The following is a 23,842-nucleotide window of genomic DNA, read 5'->3' as shown; positions in this document are numbered from 1 at the left end:
TTTAAAAAAAAATTTTTCCAGACCAAAGGACCCAATAAGTACCTAGAAAAATGAATGAAAATAGACCAACAGAAAGTTACATCATAGTTAAGTTTCAGAACCTTGAGAACAAAGGGAAACTCTGACGAACTTCCGGGGTAGAGGGGGTGGAAGGAATGACATATAATTGATTAGGATTCTGAACAGTTTTGGACTGTGAGAACAACACTGGATATAGGTGATAAGAGTAATACCTTCAAAGTCGTGAAGGAAATTATTTCCAATTTAGAATTCTACTCCTAGACCAACTATTAACCAAGAGTAAAGCTAGCATAATTATATTTTCAGAATGTAGAATTTAATAAAGTTTACTTGTTATACATCCTTTCTCAGGAATATACTAGATGATATCCACCAAAACAAGAGAGGAGGCCAAGAAAAATCAAAGATGTGAAATCCACTGAGGACTATCATCATGCATGCTTTCTACTTTTGTACCAGCTTTTTTTTTTCAACTTTATTTATTTGTCAGAGAAAGAGAGAGAGAGAAAGCAGGTGGAGCAGCAAGCAGAGAGAAGTGGGCTCCCTGCAGAACAAGGAGGCTGATGCGAGACTCAATCCTAGGACCCTGGGATTATGACTCAAGCCTAAGGCAGATGCTTAACCAACTGAGCCACCCAGGTGTCAGTCCCGCAGCAGGTCTAGAGAGCAGTAAGCCCTAAAACAATAGTGCTCTTCAGGAGAAATGTTTCCAAAAGTCAGAACTGATCAATTACTGAATGCGACTGACCATGCAGAAAAATATACTGAAAGGCTATTGAAAGGTGAGAGAAGAATGACCAAGAGCTATAAAATCCAAACACATGAAAAACAAACACAATTATTAACTTTAGGAAAAACAGAAAGAAAAAATTGCACAGTTGCGACTAATATTTGCATAAACATAATCACGGAAATACTAAACACTAATTTAACACAGTAAGTAGATAATGTTTAGAATACATGACTCAAGGTCAATAGCCCAAGATGGCAGAGGAGGAGTAGACCTTAGTTTCATCTGGTTCCTGAATTCAGCTAGACAGCTATCAAATCATTCTGAAGACCTGTGAACTCAACCAGCGATCTAAGAAAAGGATAGCTGCAACTCTACAAATAGAAAAGTGACTACTTGCTGCAAGGTAGGAGGTGTGGAGAAGTGAATCCAAGGCGATATATCAGAAGGTTTACCACAAGGGAAGGGAGCCTCCGTAAACTGGCACCAGAAAGTGATATAGCAGCAGAGCACAAAATCAGAACTTTTGGAAGTCTGTTCTGGTGAGGAACATCACTTAAGTGGCCAGGCGTGGGTGGAACCCTAGCTGGGACAGTGTGGTCTGAGGATCCCCATGGTCACAGGAAGACTGGGGGTACCTGAGCGTGACAGAGTTCCCAAGCACTGGAGCAGGGAAGCCAGCTGCAATCAGTGTGGCAGGAGTGGGCTCTAGCTCGGGGTTGCAATAAATCATGAACTGCAGTACAACTGGACCACTGTGCTCAGAACAGGGGCCCAGCAAGTGGCAGAACCACAGCGAGACACCCCATTCCCCCGGGAGGAGTGGCTGTGCACTGCGGGAGTCTTCAGGGTTTGGAGACTTGAAACAAAGTCAAATGCCTGGTACAAAAACAGTCGGTCACCAGCTGGGTGAGCACAGAGTGAGGACAGAGACCAGGGAGACAGGAGTGACTAACTGCTTTTCCTTAAGGGCACACTAAGGAGTGGGGCCCCAAGCTCTCAGCTCTGGGGCTAGAGACTGGAAGGCTGCCATTTTCATTCTCATCCTCTAAAGTGGCATGGAAATTCTTCAGGGAACAAAAGCCACAGGGAGCAATGTGGAGCAGATTACTTAGCCTGACCCCTGGCAAGGGCAGTACACAGGTTCCACAAGGCACAGACAATTAAGAATCAACACAACAGGCCCCTCCCCAAGAAGAGCAGCAAGAACACTGGTTAAAACCAAGTTTACTTATCATAGTAACCTGCAAAACTCCAGCGCTAGGGGAATACAATACATGGCTTTTTCCCCCCACGATACGTTAGTCTTTCAATTTTATTTTTTTCTCTTTTCCCAATTTCTGATTTCATCAACTCTTTTTTTAATCTTTTTAAATTTCCATTTTTACAGTTACAGTCTACCTTTCATGGTATTTTTTTTTATATATGTAAGTTTTTCTTTATTTACAATTTTGAGATGTAGTTTATTCTAACCAACAGACCAAAATATACTCAGGATATAGTGTATTGCTCTGTTTGTTCACCTGTTTATATTCCTTTTTTTGTTTTTATTTTTAATTGTCATTTTTACAGTTACATTCTATCCTTTCGCTGTATTCATTTTTGTACATATAAAAATTTTTCTTTCTTTACAATTTTGGGACCTAGTTTTATAACAAACAGATCAAAATATACACAGGATCTCAGTGCATTGCTCTATTCTGTTCACCCGTCTGATTATATTCTCTCTCTCTTTTTTTTATTTTGGGCCTCTTCTGATTTGTTTAGTGTATATTAACTGGGGTCATTGTTGCCATTTTAGTATTTTGTTCTCTCATGCATCTATTCTTCTCTGGACAAAATAACAAGATGGAAAAACTCACCTCAAAAAAGAGAACAAGAGGCAGTATGGACTGCCAGGGACCTAATCAGTATGGACATAAGCAAGATGTCTGAACTAGAGTTCAGAATAACAATTATAAAGATGCCACTTGGGCTTAAAAAAAAAGCATAGAAGACACTAGAGAATCCCTTTCTGGAGAAATAAAAGAACCAAAATTTAATCAAGTTGAAATTAAAAAAGGCTATTAATGCGATGCAATTGAAAATGGAGGCACTAACTGTGAGGATAAATGAGGCAGAGGAGAGAATTAGTGATATAGAAAACAAAATGATGGAGAATAAAGAAACTAAGAAAAAAAGAGATAAACCATTACAGGATCACAAAGGGAAAATTCAAGAGATAAGTGATACTATAAAGTGAAACAGTATTGGAATAATTGGGATCCCAGAAGAGGAAAGAGAAGTGAGGGGCAGAAGGCATACTGGAGCAAATTATAGCAGAGAACTTCCCTAAGTGGGGAAATTCAAGCCCAGGAGGCAAAGAGAGCCCCCCTCAAAATCAATAAACTACAGGCCAAAACCCCAACATATAATAGTGAAACTTGCAAATCTCAGAGACAAAAAAAAAAAATTGTGAAAGCAGCTTGGGACAAGAAGTCCATAAAATACAAGGACAGAAACATTAGACTGGCAATAGACCTGTCCAGAGAGACCTGGCAGGCCAGAAAAGGATAAGCATGATATATTCAGGGTGTTAAATGAGAAAAATATGCAACCAAGAATACTTTATCTAGCTAGGATGCCATTCAAAATAGAAAGAAAGATAAAAGGCTTTCAGGACAAACAAACTAAAAGAATTTGTGATCACTAAACCAGCCCTGCAAAAAATATTAAAGGGGATCCCTTTAAGCAAAGAGAGAGCCCAGAATTAACACAGACCAGAAAGGAACAGAGATAATATACAGAACAGTAACTTTACAGGTAATACAATGGCACTAAATTCATATCTTTCAATAGTTACTCTGAATGTAAATGGGCTAAATGCCCCAATCAAAAGACACAGGGAATCAAATTGGATAAAAAAGCAAGACCCATCATTATGCTGTTTGCAAGAGACTCATTTTAGACCCAAAGACACCTCCAGATTTAAAGTGAGGGGGTAGAGGGGTGTCTGGGTGGTTTAATCATTTAGCATCTACCTTTGTCTTAGATCATGATCCCAGGGTTCTGGGATCAAGTCCCACATCGGGCTCCCTGCTCAACAGAGAGGCTGCTTCTCCCTCTCCCTCTGCCTATCACTCCCCCAGCTTGTGCTCTCTCACTCTCTCTGACAAATAAATAAATAAAATATTTAAAATAAATAAGTAAATAAAGTGAGGGGGTGGAAAACCATTTTATCATGCTAATGGACACTGAAATAACGCTGGGGTGGCAATCCTTCTATCAGACAATTAGACTTTATTTTAAAATTTTTATTTATTTACTTATTTGACAGAGAGAGACACAGTGAGAGAGGGAACACAAGCAGGGGGAGCAGGAGAGGTAGAAGCAGGCTTCCTGCTTAGCAGGGAGCTCGACACAGGGTTCGATCCCAGGACTCCAGGATCATGACCTGAGCCAAAGGCAGATGCCCAATGACTGAGCCACCCAAGTGCCCCAGAAAAATCCGACTTTAAACCAAAGACCTGATAGGAGATGAGGAAGGACACTATATCATAATTAAAGGATCCATTCAACAAAAAGATCTAAGAACTGTAAATGTTTATGCCCCAAACATGGGACCAGTCAGTTATATAAACCAATTAATAACAAAAATAAATACATCGATAACGATACAATAATACTAGGGGACTTTAACACCCCACTCGCTGAAATGGACAGATCATCTAAGCAGAAGATCAGCAAGGAAACAGGGCTTTGAATGACACAATGGACCAGATGTACTTTACAGATATATTCCAAATATTCCATCTTAAAGCAACAGAATACACATTCTTCTCGAGTTGCACATGGAACTTTCTCCAAAACAGATCCAAACTGGGTCACAAATCAGTTCTCAACTGATACCAAAGGACTAGGATCAACCCTGCATATTTTCAGACCACAATGCTTTGAAACTGGAACTCAGGGGTGCCTGGGTGATGGTCATGATGCAAGGGTCCTGGGATCAACCCCCACATTGGACTCCCTGCTTGGCGGGAAGCCTGCTTCTCCCTCACACTCCACCTGCTTGTGTTCCCTCTCTCACTGTGTCTCTCTCTGGCAAATAAATAAATAAAATCTTAAAAAAAAAAAAAAGAAAGAAAAAGAAAAAGAAACTGGAACTCAATCACAAGAGGAAATCTGGAAAGAACTCAGATACATGGAGGCTGAAGAGCTTCCTACTTAAGAAAGAATGGATCAACCAGGAAATTGAACAAGAATTTTTCTTTTAAAGATTTTATTTATTTATTTGACAGAGAGATCACAAATAGGCAGAGAGGCAGGCAGAGAGAGAGGGGGAAGCAGGCTCCCTGCTGAGCAGAGAGCCCGATGCGGGGCTCGATCCCAGGACCCTGAGATCATGACCCAAGTCAAAGGCAGAGGCTTAACCCACTGAGCCACCCAGGTGTCCCTGAAGAAGAATTTTAAAGATTCATGGAAACAAATGAAAATGAAAACAACAACTGTTCAAAACCTTTGGGATTCAGCAAAGGGTGATCCTGAGAGGAAAGTATATAACAACACAAGCCTTTCTCCAGAAATAAGAAATACAACCTAACCTTATACCTAAAGGAGCTGGAGACAGATGAACAAATAAAGCCTAAACCCAACAAGAGAATTAATAAAGATCAGAGCAGAAATCAATAAAATAGAAACCAAAAGAACAGTAGAACAGATCAACAAAACTAGAAGCTGGTTCTCTGAAAGAATTAATTAAAATCCCTGAAACAAATAATACATTATATGTTAATTTTTAAAAATTTAAGAAAGAATTAATAAGATCAACAAATCTGTGGCCAGACTTATCAAAAAGAAAAGAGGAAGAACCCAAATAAATAAAATCATGAATGAAAGAAGAGAGATCACAACCAACACTGAAGAAATATGAACAATTGTAAGAAATATTATGAACAACTACATGCCAACACACTACGCAATCTGGAAGAAATGGATGCATTCCCAGAGACATATAAACTACCAAAACTGAAATAGGAAGAAATAAAAACCTGAAAAGACCCATAACCAGCAAGGAAACTGAAGCCATAATCAAAAATCTCCCAACAAATAAGAGTCCAGGACCAGATGGCTTCCCAGGGAATTCTACCAAACATTGAAAGGAGAATTAATACTTATCCTTCTGAAGTGATTTCAAAAAATAGAAATGAAAGGAAAATTTCCAAACTCTTTCTATGAGGCCAGCATTACCTTGCTCCTAAAACCAGACAAAGATCCCACCAAAAAAGAGAATTATGGACCAATATCCCTGATGAACATGGATGTAAAAATTCTCACCAAGATACTAGCCAATAGCATCTAACAGTACATTAAAAGGATTATTCACCACAACCAAGTGGATTTATTCCTGGGCTGCAAGGGTAGTTCAACACCCACAAATCAATCAATGTGATACACTACATTAATAAAAGAAAGGGTAAGAACTATATGATCCTCTCAATAGATGCAGAAAAAGCATTTGAAAAAGTACAGCATCCTCTTCACAGTGTAGGGATAGAGGGAATATACCTTAATATCATAAAAGCCATCTATGAAAAGCCCAGAAAGAATATCATCCTCAATAGGGAAAAACCGGGAGCTTTTCCCTTAGGTCAAAAACTGGGAGCTTTTCCCTTAGCTAGATAGTGAGGCACACTATCACCACTGTTGTTCAACACAGTAGTAGAAGTCCTAGCTTCAGCAATCAGAAAACAGTAAGAAATAAAAGGCATCCAAATCAGCAAAGAAGAAGTCAAACTCTCACTCTTTGCAGGTGACATGGCACTATGCGGAAAACCCAAAAGACTGCACTCCAAAATTGCTAGAACTCATATAGAAATTTAGCAATGTCAGAGGATATAAATCAATGAACAAAAATCAGTTGGATTTCTATACACCAACAAGATAGAAGAAAGAGAAATTAAGGAGTCAATTCCATTTACAATTGCACCCAAAACCCAAGATACCTAGGAATAAACCTAACCAAGGAGGCAAAGGATCTACACCCAGAAAACTATAGAACACTCATGAAAGAAAGTGAGGAAGACACAAAGAAATGGAAAATGTTCCATGCTCATGGACTGAAAGAAAAAATGGATTAGATGTGACCCCTATCAAAATACCATCAACTTTTTTCACAGGGCTGGAATAAATAATCCTTAAGTTTGTATCAAACCAGAAAAGACCCCGAATAGCCAAAGGAATGTTGAAAAAGAAAACCAAAGCTGGCGGCATCACAATTCCAGACAAGTTCTATTACAAAGCTGCAATCATCAAGATAGTATGGTACTGGCACAAAAACAGACACACAGATCAATGGAACAGAACAGAGAACCCAAAAATGGACCCTCGACTCTGTGGTCAAGTAATCTTTGACAAAGCAGAAAAGAATATCCAGTGGGAAAGACTGTCTCATCAACAAATGGTGTTCGGAAAATTGGACAGCCAGACGCAGGAAAATAAAACTGGACCATTTTCTTACACCATACATAAAAATAAACTCAAAATGGATGAAACACCTAAATGTGAGACAGGAATCTGTCAAAATCCTAGAAAAGAACACAGGCAGCAACTTCTGTGACCCTAGCTACAGCAACTTCTTGATAGACATGTCTCCAAAGGCAAGGGAAACAAAGGCAAAAATGAACTATTGAGACTTCATCAAGATAAAAAGCTTTTACACAGAGAAGGAAACAGTCGACAAAACCAAAAGACAACCAACAGAATGGGAGAAGATATTTGCAAATGTCCTATCACATAAAGGGCTAGTATCCAAAATCTATAAAGAACTTATCAAACTCAAAAAAAAAAAAGAAAGAAAAAGAACTTATCAACTTCAACCCCCAAAGACCAAATAATCCAAACAAGAAATGGGCAGAAGATGTGAACAGACATTTCTCCAAAGAATTGAGACACCTGGGTGGCTCTGTCGGTGAAGTGTCTGCCTTTGGCTCAGGTCATGATCCCAGGGTCCTGGGATCCAGTCCTGCACCAGGCTCCTTGCTCAGCAGGCAGCCCACTTCTCCTTCTGCCTCTGCCCCTCCCCCTGCTTGTGTGGGCTCTCTCTCTCTCTCTCTCTCTCTGCCAAATAAATAAAATATTATAAAAAAATACAAATGGCCAAGAGACACTTGAAAAAATGCTCACTATCACTTGGCATCAGGGAAATACAAATACAAATCAAAACCACAATGAGATACCACCTCACATCTATCAGAATGGCTAAAATTAACAATCAGAAAATGCTAGATGTTGGTGAGGATGTGGAGAAAGAAGAACCCTCTTACACTTCTGGTGCAAATGCAAGCTAGTGCAGCCACTCTGGAAAACAGTGTGGAGGTTCCCACAAAAAGTTGAAAGCTTTTTGAGCTACCCCATGACCCAGCAATTGCACTACTAGGGATTTACCCCAAAGATACAAATGTAGTGATCCAAAGGGGCACCTGTACCGCAGTGCTTATAACAATGTTCACAATGGCCAAACCATGGAAAGAGCCTAGATGCCAATCAACAGATGAATAGATAAAGAAGATGTGAGATATATATATATATTCATATATAGATACATATATTCATATATATATATTCATATATATATATATAAAATGGGAAATTATGGAGTCATCAAAAAATGAAATCTTGCTATTTGCAATGACATGGATGGAACTAGAGGGTATTATGCTAAGTGAAATAAGTCAATCAGAGAAAGACAATTAACATATGATCTCACTCATATGTGGAATTCAAGAAACAAAACAGAGGAGCACAGGGAAAGAGAGGAAAAAATAAAATGACAAAATCAGAGAGGGAAACAAACCATTAGAGAATCCTAACCATAGGAAACAAACTGAAGGTTGCTGGAGGGGAAGGGTTAGGGGGATGGGGTAACTGGGTCGACATTAAGGAGGGCACAGAATGTAATGAGCACTGGGTATTATATAAGACTGATGGATCACTGACCTTTACTTCTGAAACTAAAAATACATTATATGTTATTAATTGAATTTAAATAAAAATAAATACATGAACAAAAATAAAATAAATAACTCAAAATAAAGTAGTACACTCTTCCTTTTTGGAAATATGGATTTTTTTTAAGATTTTATTTATTTATTTGACAGACAGAGATCACAAGTAGGCAGAGAGGCAGGCAGAGAGAGTGGGGAGCAAGCTGAGCAGGGAGCCCAACGTGGGGCTCGATCCTAGGACCCTGAGATCAGGACCTGAGCCGAAGGCAGAGGCTTAACCCACTGAGCCACCCAGGCGCCCCGGAAATATGGATATTTTTAAATGCCAAAAGGAGTAACTGAAAGAGTTAAAAAGCCTTCCTTCTAAGGCTGAAGAATGAGGAGGAGCAGGGCAAGGAACAGGTATATTTTGTAATAAGCCTTTGGTAGTTTTAAACTATACATAAGTTTCTTTGCAATAATAAAAACTAATTTTAGAATAAACAAAAATATAGCATAAGCCTTTATTAATAAATGATGATATAACCAGACAGGTTTTTAAAATGGGATAAATTTAATGCAATCACACAGATAATATCCATGATAAATTCTTACATTAAAAATTTAAGTATGGGGGCGCCTGGGTGGCTCAGTGGGTTAAAGCCTCTGCCTTCGGCTCAGGTCATGGTCTCAGAGTCCTGGGATCGAGCCCCACATAGGGCTCTCTGCTCAGCAGTCAGCCTGCTTCCCTTCCTCTCTGCCTGCTGCTCTGCCTACTTGTGATCTCTCTCTCTCTTTCTCTCTGTTAAATAAGTAAATAAATAATCTTTAAAAAAAAAATTTTTAAGTATGAAAGAGTATAAGTAATATAAACGCATTTGTATATGACTGTTTGCTTTTTATTAAAGGATCTAGTTCTGAACACACATCTGTATTCATAAAACAATGTCTAGGAGAATATAAGCAATGGCTTCCTTTGGGTATTAAGATATGGAATCTTTTCTTTTCACTTCATAGAATTGTAGACAATTTACACTTTCCTCCTAAAAAGATATTTTATTGCCTTCTGTGTTAAATTTTCCTTTCTTCTTTCTCTCTGTCCATCTCATTGTATCTATCTCCCCTCTTTCTCTCCCTTCCTGCCTCCCTCTCTCTCTTTCTTTCAAGGAAAAGAAGCGTTCCCACATACCTGCCTCCTGCCGCAGCAATCCCAAAGTATCAAGGATTCGACAAGCTTCCAGTGAACACTGGATCATTGCTTCTTTTTTCTTTCCTGAATGAATGGCCTCAGCTACCAGCTGTTTTCCAGTTGAATCATCTACAGGTAATCTGTATTGGTTTGAAGGGAATCGTAGCACAGTATTAAGCTCCAATTCGCATGAAAAAAACTAATGTGCTGTGATAATAGTCATTTTTTGACATGCCTTTTTAATTTCTCCATTCATCTTGTTCTATCTTGCCAAGGTCAGACTTCAAATCTTTTCCTTATACCTCTGACCCATCCCACCCCACCTGCCAAATTATCAAGGCCCAAATTCAAGAACAGCCTAAAAATAAGGTTAAAGTCACTTTTTGGGTTTGCTGTATATAACCTGAACTGACCACTTTTCAAAATGGACATTAATGAGAACAGAACATACCTCACTCTACAGAGCCAAGTGCTATGTCCCTGTTCATCAAATTCATATTCTAATTCTTCTCCTGTGGGAGGAAGAAAGACAAAACAATTTAGTACCATCTGAAAACTACTAGTTGAGACAAAGGGAAAAGAGAGGAAAGGTTAAGTAAGAATATCAAGTTCTCATACTACACTGAACACTAAATTTCAAAGCACTTCACTTCTTTTTTTCCTAGGGATTATCATCTGATAATAAAATTAGGATGAGCTTGGGGAGCCTGTGTGGCTGGTTTAGTCAGTTAAATGGCCCACTCTTGATTTCGGCTCAGGTTGTGATCTCAAGGTCCTGGGATAGAGCCCCATGTTGGGCTCCACGCTCAGCAGGAAGTCTGCTTCAGGAAATCTCTCTCCCTCTGACCTTTCCCCTGCTTGCTCTCTCACTTTCTTTCTAAAATAAATAAATAAATCTTTTAAAAAAATTAGGATGAACTTGAGGCAAAGAAAACCAAACTCAGATCAAAACAATCAACTCTCCAAAAACAGCTTTGTCCATTATACAGCAGATTTCACGCTAGATATTTAAGTTGTAGGTGTAAGCTGTTAATTTGTCACAATTGCCTCATTTTTAGAAGCATAAATATTACATGCAGAATGCAACCAGTTCATATATATATCCATATACACACAGAGATGTTCTTTCAAAGCACCTCTACTGAAAGGATCCTCTGTGGAAACATTCTTTAAATCATATAAAGTGAATATCCATGTTAAGAATTACAAAATATCAGGGGCGACTGGGTGGCTCAGTAGGTTAAGCCTCTGCCTTCGGCTCAGGTCATGATCTCAGGGTCCTGGGATCAAGCCCCACGTTGGGCTCCCTGCTCAGCTTGCTCCCCACTCTCTCTGCCTGCCTCTCTGCCTACTTGTGATCTCTGTCTGTCAAAAAATAAATAAAATCTTTTAAAAAAAAAATTACAAAAGATCAGATGAATGAGAAACAAAAAATTTTACAAAGTTAGGTCAATCTCCCTACCACCCAAGTCTAGGATCCTTTGAGAAGAATGAGATGAGTAAAAACAAAAAAAACAAAAAACAGTCCCTTTTTTCCAACATGGGAAGACTTTTAACACTTTCAAAATAAACCTGAAGCAACTGACCACAAGGGAAGGAACTGACTAAGGAGAACAGTAGATAAAATACAGCATTTCTAAGTAAGATCTACAAAACAACACTGCTATGGATACCTTTTACTGGCAGGATCAGAATCTGTTTACATACCTTCTCGGTCAAAAAAACCTTGGAGAGCCTTTTTTGGATCCTTTATATAAAACGCCTCCCTTTCCTGCTGAAACTCTAAGACAATGGGGTTCTCTTCAGCCTCATCTTCTACAGCATCTTCTCCTACAGGATATGGAAAAGAAAGAAAAGACAGACATGGGAAGAGACTGTCTTAATGATGGCCACTTTCCATTCAGCCTGCATGAAGATACAGTTACCAATGAAAAGAAAGGTGGGGGGTGGGAGAGAAAGGGGCAAACACAAAATCACCAGTATAAATACCTTTAGTTTTTCTAAATTGTGTAAAAAATTAAAACTTGTTTTCATAGCATTTTGGGTTTTTTTTTTCTGCTTTTTTTTGTTTTGTTTTGTTTTTTGTTTTTTTTCCCTCCATCACTATATTTTAAAAACAAAATCACCTACCACATTGTCCATGGAAAAAAATCTAAGCTTCTTGGCTGGCATTTCTGCTCTAGATCACCTAGGTCTAATATTCTGTCTCTAATACAGTTTCTTAATATTTACTGTATCTGTCAAATAGATGGGTCTACTCATCACTCCCTTAAAATAATCAATCCTGCCCTGAAAACCATTCTCAACACTCAGCTTCCTGGGGGCTAATTTTCCTTTCCTTCAAGTTCCACCTCAAGACCTATCTGTTTGTAAACTTAAAAACCTTCCCAAATTTTAAGTCAGTGTTGCCCAACAGAAATATAATGAAAGCCATACATGATGTTTTTCATTTTCAGGGCATCTGGGTGCCTCAGTCTGACTCCTGATCTTGGTTCCGGTCATATCTCAGGGTTGTGGGATCCAGCCCCTCCTCAGATTCCACGCTCAGTGCAGAGTCTGCTGGAGATTCTGTTTCTCCCTCTCTTTCTGCCCCTCCCCATCCTCATGCCTGTTCTCTCTCTAAATAAGTAAATAAAATCTTGAAAAGAAAGAAGGTTTTCATTTTCTAGCAGACACATTAAAAAGGAAAAATGGGTAAAATTATTATCATGTAATCAGTATAAAAATATTATGACCATTTCACATTCTCTTTTTACACTGAGTCTTTGAAGTCTAGAGTGTATGTTACATTTATAACACAAGTCAGTTTGGACTGGCCATACTGTAAGTGTCCAATGTGTTACATGTGGGTAATGGCTACCATACTGGACAGTGCAGGTCTAACTCCTCAATGATTACTCCCTTCTCTGAACCTTTACTCTGGCATACTTATGGTTTCTAGCTTTTGTTTTGCCATTACAAAAGTAATTTCATAATATTTATCCAATCTTCCCAACAACATATTAAGGTCATCTTCTTTTTATATTCCTAGATCCTGAACACCCGTCTTCCAAAATGTCTGGCATTAAGGAAAATTCAATTCATTCCTCTGGCTAAGGGACAAGCTTTCTCTGATTAGCTATCTCACATTTCAGGGAATTTACATAAAGTACAAAAAAAATTTGAGTGACTATCCTATACTAAACATTCCATGTTATTTGATTGAATATAGTCCCATACCCTCCAGTGATGATCATCAAGATCAGTACTACATATATGATATATATAAAAATATATACATAATATATAAATATGTAAAGATATATATATATTCAAACAGTAAAAATAAATTAGTTTGTGCTGAGGAAGAATTCTGAACAAGGGAGTGCGCTGTAAAACGCATTAAAAGAAATCCATAGGGCCCCTAATTCAATTTTTTGACATCAGAAAAGTTAACAAATCTCAGTGGGTTTTAATAATCTCATGTCCAAACTGTATTTGTCTCACCTATCTCAAAAAGTCATGAAAAGCTGTATGACAGAAAACAATTAAGGATACCACTAGTCATGAATTTAAAATATTAACCTCTGGCAGCAACTTTAATTTCTTACCCATTCCCCAGGTGCAGCCCATCTCATCATCTTGACTACTGGTATTTCTCTTCCCTTCGGTGGCATCCATTTCCTCCTCGTCCGAGTCTTCTCCTAACATCTTCTTCTCCAACATCATTTGCTGCTGCTTTCGCAGTTCTTTCAGTTGCGTTACGGTCAGCTCGGATTCTGCTTCCCGGTCTTCCTCTGGTCCCTGACGAACCAAGCGAAAGAATTCTTTCAGAGCTCAGCATTGCTGGAGTCACTTTCAGAAGTATGGCAATGCATACAGAGGTCTGGAAAGGGGCCAGGCTCCACTTTTGTCATCGCTCACGGGGAGACTCGCCTTCCTCGGCGAAAGCTTAAGGAGCTCTGGAACCCAGCCCCGTGCACTGCAGAGATCGCAATCCTAGGTTTTTCTACTTACCTGAAGAAGAAAGAGCCGGGTGCTACCTCCAAAGCGAAGAACGTGCCCGACGTGGACGCGACAATAGGTGCGGGGTGGGATGCGAGTTTTGTTAAGGAAAGTGCCGTGAGTGCTTCCCAGATCGTAAAGGTAGAAGCCCGGCCCGTGGCCGTCGCATTCTCCTTCGAGGTCGGACGCCCGGTGCTGCAGCACGGCGTGGTACCGGGACACCGAAGGGTGCTCCAGGCACACGTCGCAGCTAGACAGCCTCCCGAAAAGGCAGCTACTCGTCCCTTTCAAGCTACGGGTGCCAAGGATGGTACCACCCTTGAGTGTCTCTAGGCTGTAGGGGGCTGTCGCGGGGCCGCCCCACGGAGGCTCTCGGTAAGGGGGAGCCCGGGCCGGGCCGCCGAGAGAAGGAGACGCTGTGGGGGGCTGCGGCTGCTCCTTCGGTGGACTCCTGGTGCCCCCGCTGTCCCGCCGCGGTGGCGGGACGTCAGGCTCCCCGGAATCGGGCTCTAGCAGCGCCGCGGGCCTTTCCTTCTTCGCCTCCTCAGGGTTTGAAGGATTGGAGGCCGGGGTCTTGCCCCGCACAACCGGGGGCACCGGTAACGTCGGCTTCTTGAAGTCGTCACTGAGGTCTTGCAAACACAGAGGCTCGGACTGAGAGGAACTGTCAGCCATCCTCGGTCAGATGCAGGCTCGAAATCTGTTCCTGGGAAACCTTCCCCTTCGGTCTCTAAGTTCCTCTCCACGCCCCCCCCCCCCCCCGCCTTTCTCTCTCTCTCTCTCTCTCTCTTTCTCTCTCTCTCTCTCTCAGCTCCCAGTAGCTTCTCTGGGCAGCAATAGCGGAGTTGCTCCCCCACCCACAAGGTGACGAAGAGGTGAATATCACGGGAAGGAAAAACAGAAAAGGGCCGCCAAGGCTCCATGGGAACGGGGACATCTTTAGAGGTTGCAACCGGCTGGTAATAACTTCCTGTGGCATACCCTGATTGAGAAGAAGCGCTTCCGGCGACCCAGGACCACTAATCATCAAGCCCGCCTTCCGGGCCCAAGGCGACCCTCGCCTCAGGCCTTTCGGAGTCACACGGTTGTCCCCCCAGCTCCTGTGACGCTGCGGTAAACAGGTGCGCTTCCCTGCTTCGGTCTAGGTACAGACCTCCTCGTCTCCCGGCCGCCCCCGGCAGCAGGTGACTCCAGGAGCCCCCGAGGGACCTGGGCATTCTTTGAACTTGCGCTGCTTATTCTTGCTCTTTTCGTTGAAATTAAGGAAGAGGGTGATTGGGTTGGGGGGGCGGGGTCCCTTCGTTGATCCGTTTCTTTGTTAACTCTTTGGTTGTTGTTGTTTCCCGAAACCAATTATTGAGATTGCATAGTGTAGTGGTTAAGAGCGCAGACTCTGGAACCTGTCTTCGTTTTCTCCTTCCCACATTTGTGACATTGGGCAAGACCGTGGGCCTCAGCTTCCACATCTAAAAAAATGTGATAATTGGGGAAATTGAATTAAAGAATAAAGGCGAAGCCTGGCACATAGTAAACACTCAATAAATGCCAGATATACGGTGTACCAGACACGGTACAAAGATCATAATGGGGGGGGCAGTTAATGGGAGAATAAACTCGATTAAGGTAAGTCCTAGTTTAAATCCAGGTATAAACGCTGTGATGGAGACATGGGAAGTGCTGTGAGAATATAAAGAACAGAGATTTACTGGGGAGGTGATGGAGACTGGTGACTTAAACTATCCATAAGGGTGAATACAAGTCTGCCAGGGATGTGGTGGGCAGCAGGGCATTTCTAGCAGAGATCACAACTTAAAGGGTCAACTGGAAATGCATGACATTTTCAAGAAATTGAATAGTATGCTATTGTTAGAACTAGGGTAGTGATTTCCTCCAGGAAGCTCCCTCTTTGTGCTTCCACTGTGTCTGTGTGGTTAGAACATCCCTTACTGCACACTTCCATATGGAAAAAATGTTGTTTATATTTCTCTCCCTCACCTCAGGTCAGGGATCTTGCAGTGGTCTTTGTCTCCTTCTATAATGCCTGGCATTTGATAAAACATTTGTTGAACTTGAAGAGACGTATGGGCAATGAATCTGGAAAGGTGGGTTGAAGCCAGATTGCAGATTTTGATGAATGGGAGGCCCAAGAATTCTGGCTGACTTTCTTTCCAGTAGGCAACAAGAAGCTATTAGATCTGATTTTTTACAAGATTAAGTCTGGCAGCACTGGAGAATAGATTATATACAAGCAGAGACTGGAGTAAGGGATACTAATTAGGAGGCAGCAGAAATCACTCAGATTCTCCCCTATATGTGTCAGAAGTTGAATGTGTAAGACCATTTAGATTACTGGTCAATAAATTTTCCATCAGGACCAGGGAAAGGGTTGCCTGTGTTTGACACACACAGAATTAAGAACCACCTCTTCCTGTCTTTAACTCTACTTCCGTTTCTCCTACTGATTCAGGACAGATGTGTCAAGATACTCAGAGAAATATTCCAGGTCTCATTTAAGTATCTTGCCTTGCAAATTGTTCAGGGTTGAGCATGATGATAGTTATAGTAATGAGACGGTAAACATGGACACTAGCGCTCCCAATACTGTTGCATCTTTTAGTCTACTAATGACCCAAATTCCACCTGGGGTTCAGTCCAGCAAGAATTGCCATTGTTTGTGACTGTGATGACTGGCATCTAATGGTTTTATTTCTCTTCATCTCTTCAGGGAGAACATCTTTGGTCCTACAGTGTTGCTGACCTTGACATTTTCTGAGTGGTCTTGCACAGCCTACTTTTTATATAAATAACTGGCAAGACTTCATATTTTTCACTACAGAAGCCTACATCCTAGAGATTTTAAAACACTGCTTTTAGGTTACAACTACATTTAACCTGAAGGCTCTTCCTTTCTTATTCCAAAATGTTGAGATACTGGGGAGAGATACCAATTTCATCCAGCCAGACCAACAGAAGTTCCTTTGACTTGCTCCCACGGGAATTCCGTCTGGTGGAAGTCCATGACCCACCCCTGCACCAGCCCTCAGCCAACAAGCCCAAGCCCCCCACAATGCTGGACATCCCCTCAGAGCCGTGCAGCCTCACCATCCATACTATTCAGCTGATCCAGCACAACCGACGTCTGCGCAATCTCATTGCCACAGCTCAGACCCAGAGTCAGCAACAGACAGAAGGTGTAAAGACTGAAGAGACCGAACCTCTTCCCTCTTGCCCTGGGTCACCTCCTCTTCCTGACGACCTCCTGCCTTTAGATTGTAAGAATCCCAATGCGCCATTCCAGATCCGGCACAGTGACCCAGAGAGTGACTTTTATCGGTAAGACGAGGCTTTGCTGTATCTTACTTTTCTCCAAAAAAATCTTCATAACAGCACTGTTAAGCATGTAATAATATTTCCATGAGGAAACTGAGGGTAAGGGTAATTGACATGGTTGAAGTTGCTCCGGTAATTAGGAAGTCTAATGAATCCTGAACTTCTAATCCTCCTTCCTTTTTTTAAAAAAACATGATATTAATCTTTTTTAAGAGTTCAGGTCATTTGGAATGTAGAATGCCCCACTCACTGGATATGCTGATTATTTCCTCAAGATTAGACTTAGGTTAAATATGTTTGGCAAAAATAAAAAAAATTAAAAATAAGTAAAATTGTATAACACTTATTGCATCTGCTATTGATGGTAGTAGTTACTACTATGTTAATTGTCCCAAATTAATGAGAAAAAGACAGAAACGGACTTAATATGTAAGGGTTGCAGTTGGGCCAGATGAAAACCAGATGATGTCCTGGTGCATAGTATAACTGAAGGTTCTGAAGTCTTGAAATAGTGGAAATGGCAGGGTTAATTGTACCATTACAGGCATGGCACATGTTTGTATAGATACGGCCAACTTCAAAAAACTTGTTCTGCACTGATTAGTACCATGTTTACATTTTGAAGGCAATTTAGCTTTAATAAAATAATATTGTCCATCATATTAAACTGATGGTGTTATTTAGAATTTTGTAGTTTTGCATCAAACTTCTAATTGTTTACGACCATCAAAGGGAGGCAGAAGATAGGAATTTTCAGGAGACAAGTAAATAATTAGAAGTTTACTAAAAGTTATTTTTAGGAGATCAGACAGCTTTTTGAATTTTCTTTTTCTTAAATTAAGATTTCTACAATAGTGAGTAGGGTAAAATGGTATATTATGAAGAACGTGGGATCTGAAGTCAGAAGCTCCACCTTCTGATAATACCAAAACAACTTGTGGCAGGTCAGCCCCTCTGAACCTCAGTTGCTCAAACCTGCCAGATGGGAATCATAATACGGACTTACTGCCCATTTCTGTGCACAGGAAAGGATAAAAGTGCTTTGTAAACTCTAAACATTTTAAATTGCTTTTTTAAAAATGAGTTGCTTTCCCAGTTTTACAAATGGCCTGCTGTAGTTGTGTTAGACTTTCCTAATTGGGACTGTGAATTTCTGAAACTCCGAGTATCATCCAGTAGATGAGGAAACTATGTTGTGATGGAATAACTAGAGCACTCTGGAGCTGTACCTGAGCTATCCTGTTACAGGTTATTATACCCTAAAAGTGATCAAAACTGAGCAGTTGGTAAAAGGAAACTTCGTATTCATCTGATACACTTTATATTGTTTATTGTAGACATGTATTGCCTATGAAGACTTTGTGTAATTGGAGGAGCTCAGAGAGGGCTGTGGGTTGTTGAGACACGCCCTGGCAGGATGAAACTGGGCTCTGTAGCTGCAGAGAATCCCCCTAGTAAGCTGAGCCAGTGGTTCGACAAATTGTAAAACTCCTAGGGAGACAGGACAGCTCACCCCTTTGCAAGAGCACTAATAACCCTGCCATGTCTCCCCTTTCAGGGGAAAGGGGGAACCTGTGACTGAACTCAGCTGGCACTCCTGCCGGCAGCTCCTCTACCAGGCAGTGGCCACAATCCTGGCCCACGCGGGCTTTGAGTGTGCTAATGAAAGTGTCCTAGAGACTCTCACTGATGTGGCACATGAGTATTGCCTCAAATTTACCAAGTTGCTGCGCTTTGCTGTGGATCGAGAAGCCCGGCTGGGACAGACTCCTTTCCCTGACATTATGGAGCAAGTATTCCACGAGGTGGGCATTGGCAGCGTGCTCTCCCTCCAGAAGTTCTGGCAGCACCGCATCAAGGACTATCACAGTTACATGCTGCAGGTGAGGTCACCCTGGGAGAATCGGGTAAACGTGTGTAATCCAGGGGTGTTCAGTGGGATCCCACACTTGCCCCAGAGAGTAGAGCATGGGGTCTTGGAACAGACTGGACGGATCTGCTCTCCTCAGGGCCCTTGGTGTGTTCCACTGCCTTCATCGCTGGCCTCGCCAGCCCCTGGGGCCTCCTTTAGTCAATGAGTGACCGCATTTATTGATAACGCTTCTGCTGGAAGAAATTATAGACAGGAATATGGAGTCTGAGAGCATGTGGTTAGCATGCTTTATTCAACAAGTAGTTACTGAGTGCCTACTGTGAGTCAGGCACTGTGGGAGACAGCAGTTAATAAGACAGATTCCCGGAGCTTGCACTCTTGAGCGGGAAACAAAAACAAGTAAGTAAATAATGACCAGAACAATTTTGGGTGGCATTAAGCACTATGAAAAGCAAAACCAATCAGAATGAGGTGATACTACCCAAGGGTAGAATAAGGGGTAGAGATACCATTTTTGGTTACAGCCAGAATGATCAAATCTCTTCAACCCTTGTGGCCTTCAGCAAGTCTTTTTTTTTTTCATTATTTTGGTTTCCCCAAATCAAAAACATGAAAAGGAATTTTTTTAACACCCCACAAAAAAGTCTTTGCTGAGTGATCCAGATTTCCTACACCCTTCATTATCCATGTAGGGTCCTATGTCAGCTGTTCGTTTTTACAGCCAAAAATGTGATCTTTTGTCCCCATTCTGATTTATCTTTAACAAAGTCTCTTTTACCTTTATGTAACTTTTAATTAATGACACACAGACTCTCTGCTAAACACCTTTTTTTTAACATGTCTCTGTCATTTACAAATGCAGACTCAACACCTTAAATTCCTTCCATGTGTCTACTATGCTCAAAAAAAAAAAAGTAAAAAAAAAAAAATTCTTCCTATTGGCAGTGGTTGCTTTATGCACATTCCTATTATGTTGGCTTTTCCATGGGATGCCACACGCTAACCATCTACCTTGCTTTTAACATGCCTTTAAAAAACTGACTCTTGCTTGCCAGCAGATTAGTAAGCAACTATCTGAGGAGTATGAAAGGATTGTCAATCCTGAGAAGGCCACAGAGGACACCAAACCTGTAAAGATCAAGGAGGAACCTGTAAGCGACATCACCTTCCCTGTCAGTGAGGAACTGGAGGCTGACCTTGCTCCTGGAGACCAGTCACTGCCCATGGGGGTCCTCGGGGCTCAGAGTGAGCGCTTCCCATCGAACCTGGAGGTCGAGGCTTCGCCACAGGCTTCAAGTAAGAGAAAGCAGCTGACTCTGATTCTGGGAGATCTGCCCGTCTCAGCACTTATTTGCATTTTGGAGTCAAACTCTGGAGATGAGAGAAAAAAATGGGGGTGGGCCAGAGAATGGCAAGTCTAAAAACAAACACAGCCTCACTGATCTAAATAAAGTAACATTCTTCTCTTTGAAATTAGTAAAGGGAGGACTAGCACAACCTTACAGGCATTCTTTAAAACAATTCCTAGTTAGGCTGTAGATGCAGTGTGTGTTCTCCTGTTGAATACTGGAGCTAATTTAGCTGATCTAGCTGGGTGAGCAGACACCCCTTCATCCCTTAGCGTGCTGTGTTTGTCTTTCCTGATGCTTGTACTAGTAAGACAGCTTCCAGATAGATGGAGGAAGGCTAATTGCTCGAGGCTGTTTGAATAGTTGGGCTTCCTTGCTAGAGTGCCCCCAAAAGATTGGAGCTGAAAGGGACTAAAATAGGGCTATCCAGTCAGAGGCAACTGGCCTCTTCTTCCAGACAGACTCTGTGATCACCTTGGGAACCAGGATGACTCGATCCTTAAGTCAGTTAGATTGCAAATTTGTCTACTCAGTTCTACACAAATATAAATTGTCATTTCATCAATGCACAAGTGATACAAGTAACATCTACACACCAAAGGCCACATTTTTTAAATTGTTGGGCAGAGAGCCTTTTACCATGAAGAAGTAATAACCACAAAACAGCATTGCCAGAACAGAGACAGGAGGGCCGAAGAGAGAGTGCTGCGGTTTTGGAAGCCATGCCTGTTTTCAGCAGTCTGGGAACGGCTGCCAGGGTTTTGTAGTGACAACTTCATAATGTGAGAGAGGACCAGGGACCCAAGCAAAAGGCAGGAAAACAGGACAGCGTGAGGGAAGGAAGAAATGAAGGAAAGAAAGGAGGAAAGGAGGGAGGGAAGGAGAAAGAAAGGAGGGAAGGGACTGAACCCCTGAACAAGAGCCTGTGGATGTGCCTGCCTTTGGGCCACGAGACAGCGAATCATTCCACCTACGTAGCTTTATCTCCCTGGTTTAGGCCAAATGTCAGGTGGGTGAGGTGGGGTAAAGGAGGGTGGAGGAAGTGGAAAAGAAAATATTCAGAGTTGGTAGTTTTTGGACCAGAGAATAACAACCATATTGTCCAGCCAGGCAGAGTCAAAGTTAAGTCTGAGCTCAAAGGCTAGGAATCTGCCGTGGGTGAAATATTTGTTCTGCTGTGTTCCAGCCGTGGCTTACCACTGGTTGTATTCTCTTCCATTGCTAGGCACAGAGGTCAATGCTTCCCCACTTTGGAATCTGGCCCATGTGAAAATGGAGCCTCAAGAGAGCGAAGAAGGCAATGTCTCTGGGCATGGTGTGCTAGGTAGCGATGTCTTTGAGGAGCCCATGTCCGGGATGAGTGAAGCTGGGATCCCCCAGAGCCCTGATGACTCAGACAGCAGCTACGGTTCCCATTCCACGGATAGCCTCATGGGGTCCTCCCCTGTTTTCAACCAGCGCTGCAAGAAGAGGATGAGGAAAATATAAAAGGAAAAGAGGAGACTTTGTCTTCAGACCTACAAGACCAAACAGAAAACCTCAATGCATTCAAATTTGTTTCCATACAGGGTGATTTGACTCTTAAGTCTTAAATACAGTGGATCTTCCTGATTTCATCGGAGGTGGATTTAACCAAACACGTTTGCATTTTACTTATACAGCCAGTTTTTGTACTTTTCCACAACCAGGCCACCTTTCACAGACAGTTCATGGTACTGGGATGGTAATCGGGAGACCAGAGTACTGTCCCTGACTGGTGTCTTTGCCTTCGCACAACTGAGAAGAATCACACTGCTCGGCTCCGTATCACAGGGATGTTGTACAGATTAAGATTCTCATCAGACTTCAAAGCTGTGCTTGAAAAGACTCACAAGTAAATATATACTGATATCAGAAGCCAGTTTTTTCATTGAATTTCCTTCACTTTGGGGTCAGATCATTGGGAACCCAGTACTAAAACCTAACAGGAAATAGCTAATCCCCTTATCCATCAGTAGTCTTTTTTAAGCAGTTTTTGCTGCTCATGTCTTAGGAAACCAAGGGTCTGTGGTGCTCCTTTAGACGGCCCTCCTGATCTTGTGCACATCGTTTCTTCTTCCTTTTTTTTTTTTTAAAGATTTTATTTATTTATTTGACAGACAGAGATCACAAGTAGGCAGAGAGGCAAGGCAGAGAGAGAGGAGGAAGCAGGTTCCCCGCGGAGCAGAGAGCCCGATGTGGAGCTCGATCCCAGAACCCTGGGATCATGACCTGAGCCGAAGGCAGAGGTTTTAACCCACTGAGCCACCCAGGCACCCCTTCTTCCTTCTTTATTAAGTAAACTCTGCCCCTCAAACTCATGACCCCAAGAGAGTCACATACTCTTCCAACAGAGCAGCCAGGCCTGCCCCTCGTCTTCCCTTGTTGCACTTAACTCCATCTACTTTCATCCTTTCTGTCATTTTATTTACATTCAGATTTTTTTTTAAGATTTTATTTATTTGACAGAGAAATCACAAGTAGGCAGAGCAGTAGGCAGTGAGAGAGGGGGAAGCAGGCTTCCCGCTGAGCAGAGAGCCTGATGCGGGGCTCGATCCCAGGATCCTGAGATCATGACCTGAGCGGAAGGCAGAGGCTTAACCCACTGAGCCACCCAGGTGCCCCCCATTCAGATTTTTTTAAAAGACTTTATCAGAAAGAGAAAAAGAGCAGCAGGCAGAGGGAGAAGCAGACTCCCCCCGAGCAAGGAGCCCAGTATGGGGTTCCATCCCAGGACCCCGGGATCATGATCTGAGCAGAAGGCAGATGCCCAACTGAGCCACCCAGGCGCCCCTCTGTTCAGATTTGTGAAAATGTTTCACAAATGTACCTTTTTTCAGTTGTTTCCTTCATCTCCTCCCTTGGAAATGTGCAACCAGGACCTGTCCAAGGACAGGCTAGAGCTGACTGCATTCGCTGCCTCTATTCTGCCATCGGAGGGCAGCAGGCCGCTCCTGTGCCAGAATGCAGCAGCTGCGCTGTGCTCCTGCGGGCTGGGCAGCCTCTCCAAGGCGAACAGTACACATCTCTCTCCTTCACATCCTGTCCTCAGCTTTACATTGTTACCCATCACAGAATCTGCCCCGCTTGGCATCGGATAGTCGCAGTCAGTGTTTACGAAGTGAATGATTCGCACTGGAATTACTAGGAGTAATGAGCAAATGTGTGCCTTGGTAGTGGGTGCCAGCATGTTAAACACTGCTGAAATTTGGTCTTGGGAGGCAGAATACAGTCTTTTGAAATTTACAGCATTCTTTCAGGAGACCAAAATCAAGGCACAACTTGAATTAATACATTATCAAAAGCCTTCAATGTCCCAGGCACTGAGAATAAAGGTGAAAGGAGGGGCGCCTGGGTGGCTCAGGCAGTTAAGCGTCTCACTTC

At 42.0% G+C, this 23,842-nt stretch overlaps 2 protein-coding genes across 6 annotated transcripts in view; one reads left to right on the top strand and one right to left on the bottom strand.

Annotated features, from left to right (window-relative positions):
- LOC111139285 (solute carrier family 4 member 1 adaptor protein) overlaps positions 1-14,578 on the bottom strand; it is a 33,653-nt gene extending 19,075 nt beyond the window's left edge. Inside the window, exons 1-5 of the mRNA XM_022491520.1 lie at positions 13,901-14,578; positions 13,495-13,687; positions 11,612-11,734; positions 10,356-10,416; positions 9,905-10,044 (exon numbers count right to left, since the gene is read on the bottom strand). Coding sequence (XP_022347228.1) covers positions 9,905-10,044; positions 10,356-10,416; positions 11,612-11,734; positions 13,495-13,687; positions 13,901-14,563 — 1,180 coding nt within the window. The 5' untranslated portion in view covers positions 14,564-14,578. The remainder of the gene's footprint in view (positions 1-9,904; positions 10,045-10,355; positions 10,417-11,611; positions 11,735-13,494; positions 13,688-13,900) is intronic.
- A 365-nt stretch (positions 14,579-14,943) lies between these two features.
- LOC111139289 (SPT7 like, STAGA complex gamma subunit) lies at positions 14,944-22,330 on the top strand. Of its 5 annotated transcripts, none has more exons than XM_022491526.1 (5): positions 14,944-15,009; positions 16,614-17,221; positions 18,777-19,101; positions 20,147-20,387; positions 21,666-22,330. In XM_022491526.1, the coding sequence occupies exons 2-5, from the start codon at positions 16,809-16,811 to the stop codon at positions 21,926-21,928; spliced, it is 1,242 nt and encodes a 413-aa protein (XP_022347234.1). In that variant the 5' UTR covers positions 14,944-15,009; positions 16,614-16,808; the 3' UTR covers positions 21,929-22,330. The 5 variants fall into 5 exon arrangements, with proteins under 5 accessions (XP_022347234.1, XP_022347235.1, XP_022347233.1 ...); XM_022491527.1 differs by lacking the exon at positions 14,944-15,009 and adding an exon at positions 15,929-15,990 and having other exon boundaries at positions 20,150-20,387; XM_022491525.1 differs by lacking the exon at positions 14,944-15,009 and adding an exon at positions 15,929-15,990.
- Positions 22,331-23,842: the final 1,512 nt, after the last annotated feature.

The sequence above is a fragment of the Enhydra lutris genome, unplaced genomic scaffold (assembly GCF_002288905.1).
Source record: "Enhydra lutris kenyoni isolate GAN:26980312 unplaced genomic scaffold, ASM228890v2 scaffoldscaffold98, whole genome shotgun sequence".
Lineage (NCBI taxonomy): Eukaryota > Metazoa > Chordata > Mammalia > Carnivora > Mustelidae > Enhydra > Enhydra lutris.
The sequence above is the reverse complement of the archived record's forward strand: the minus strand, read 5'-3'. Positions and strand labels throughout refer to the sequence as shown.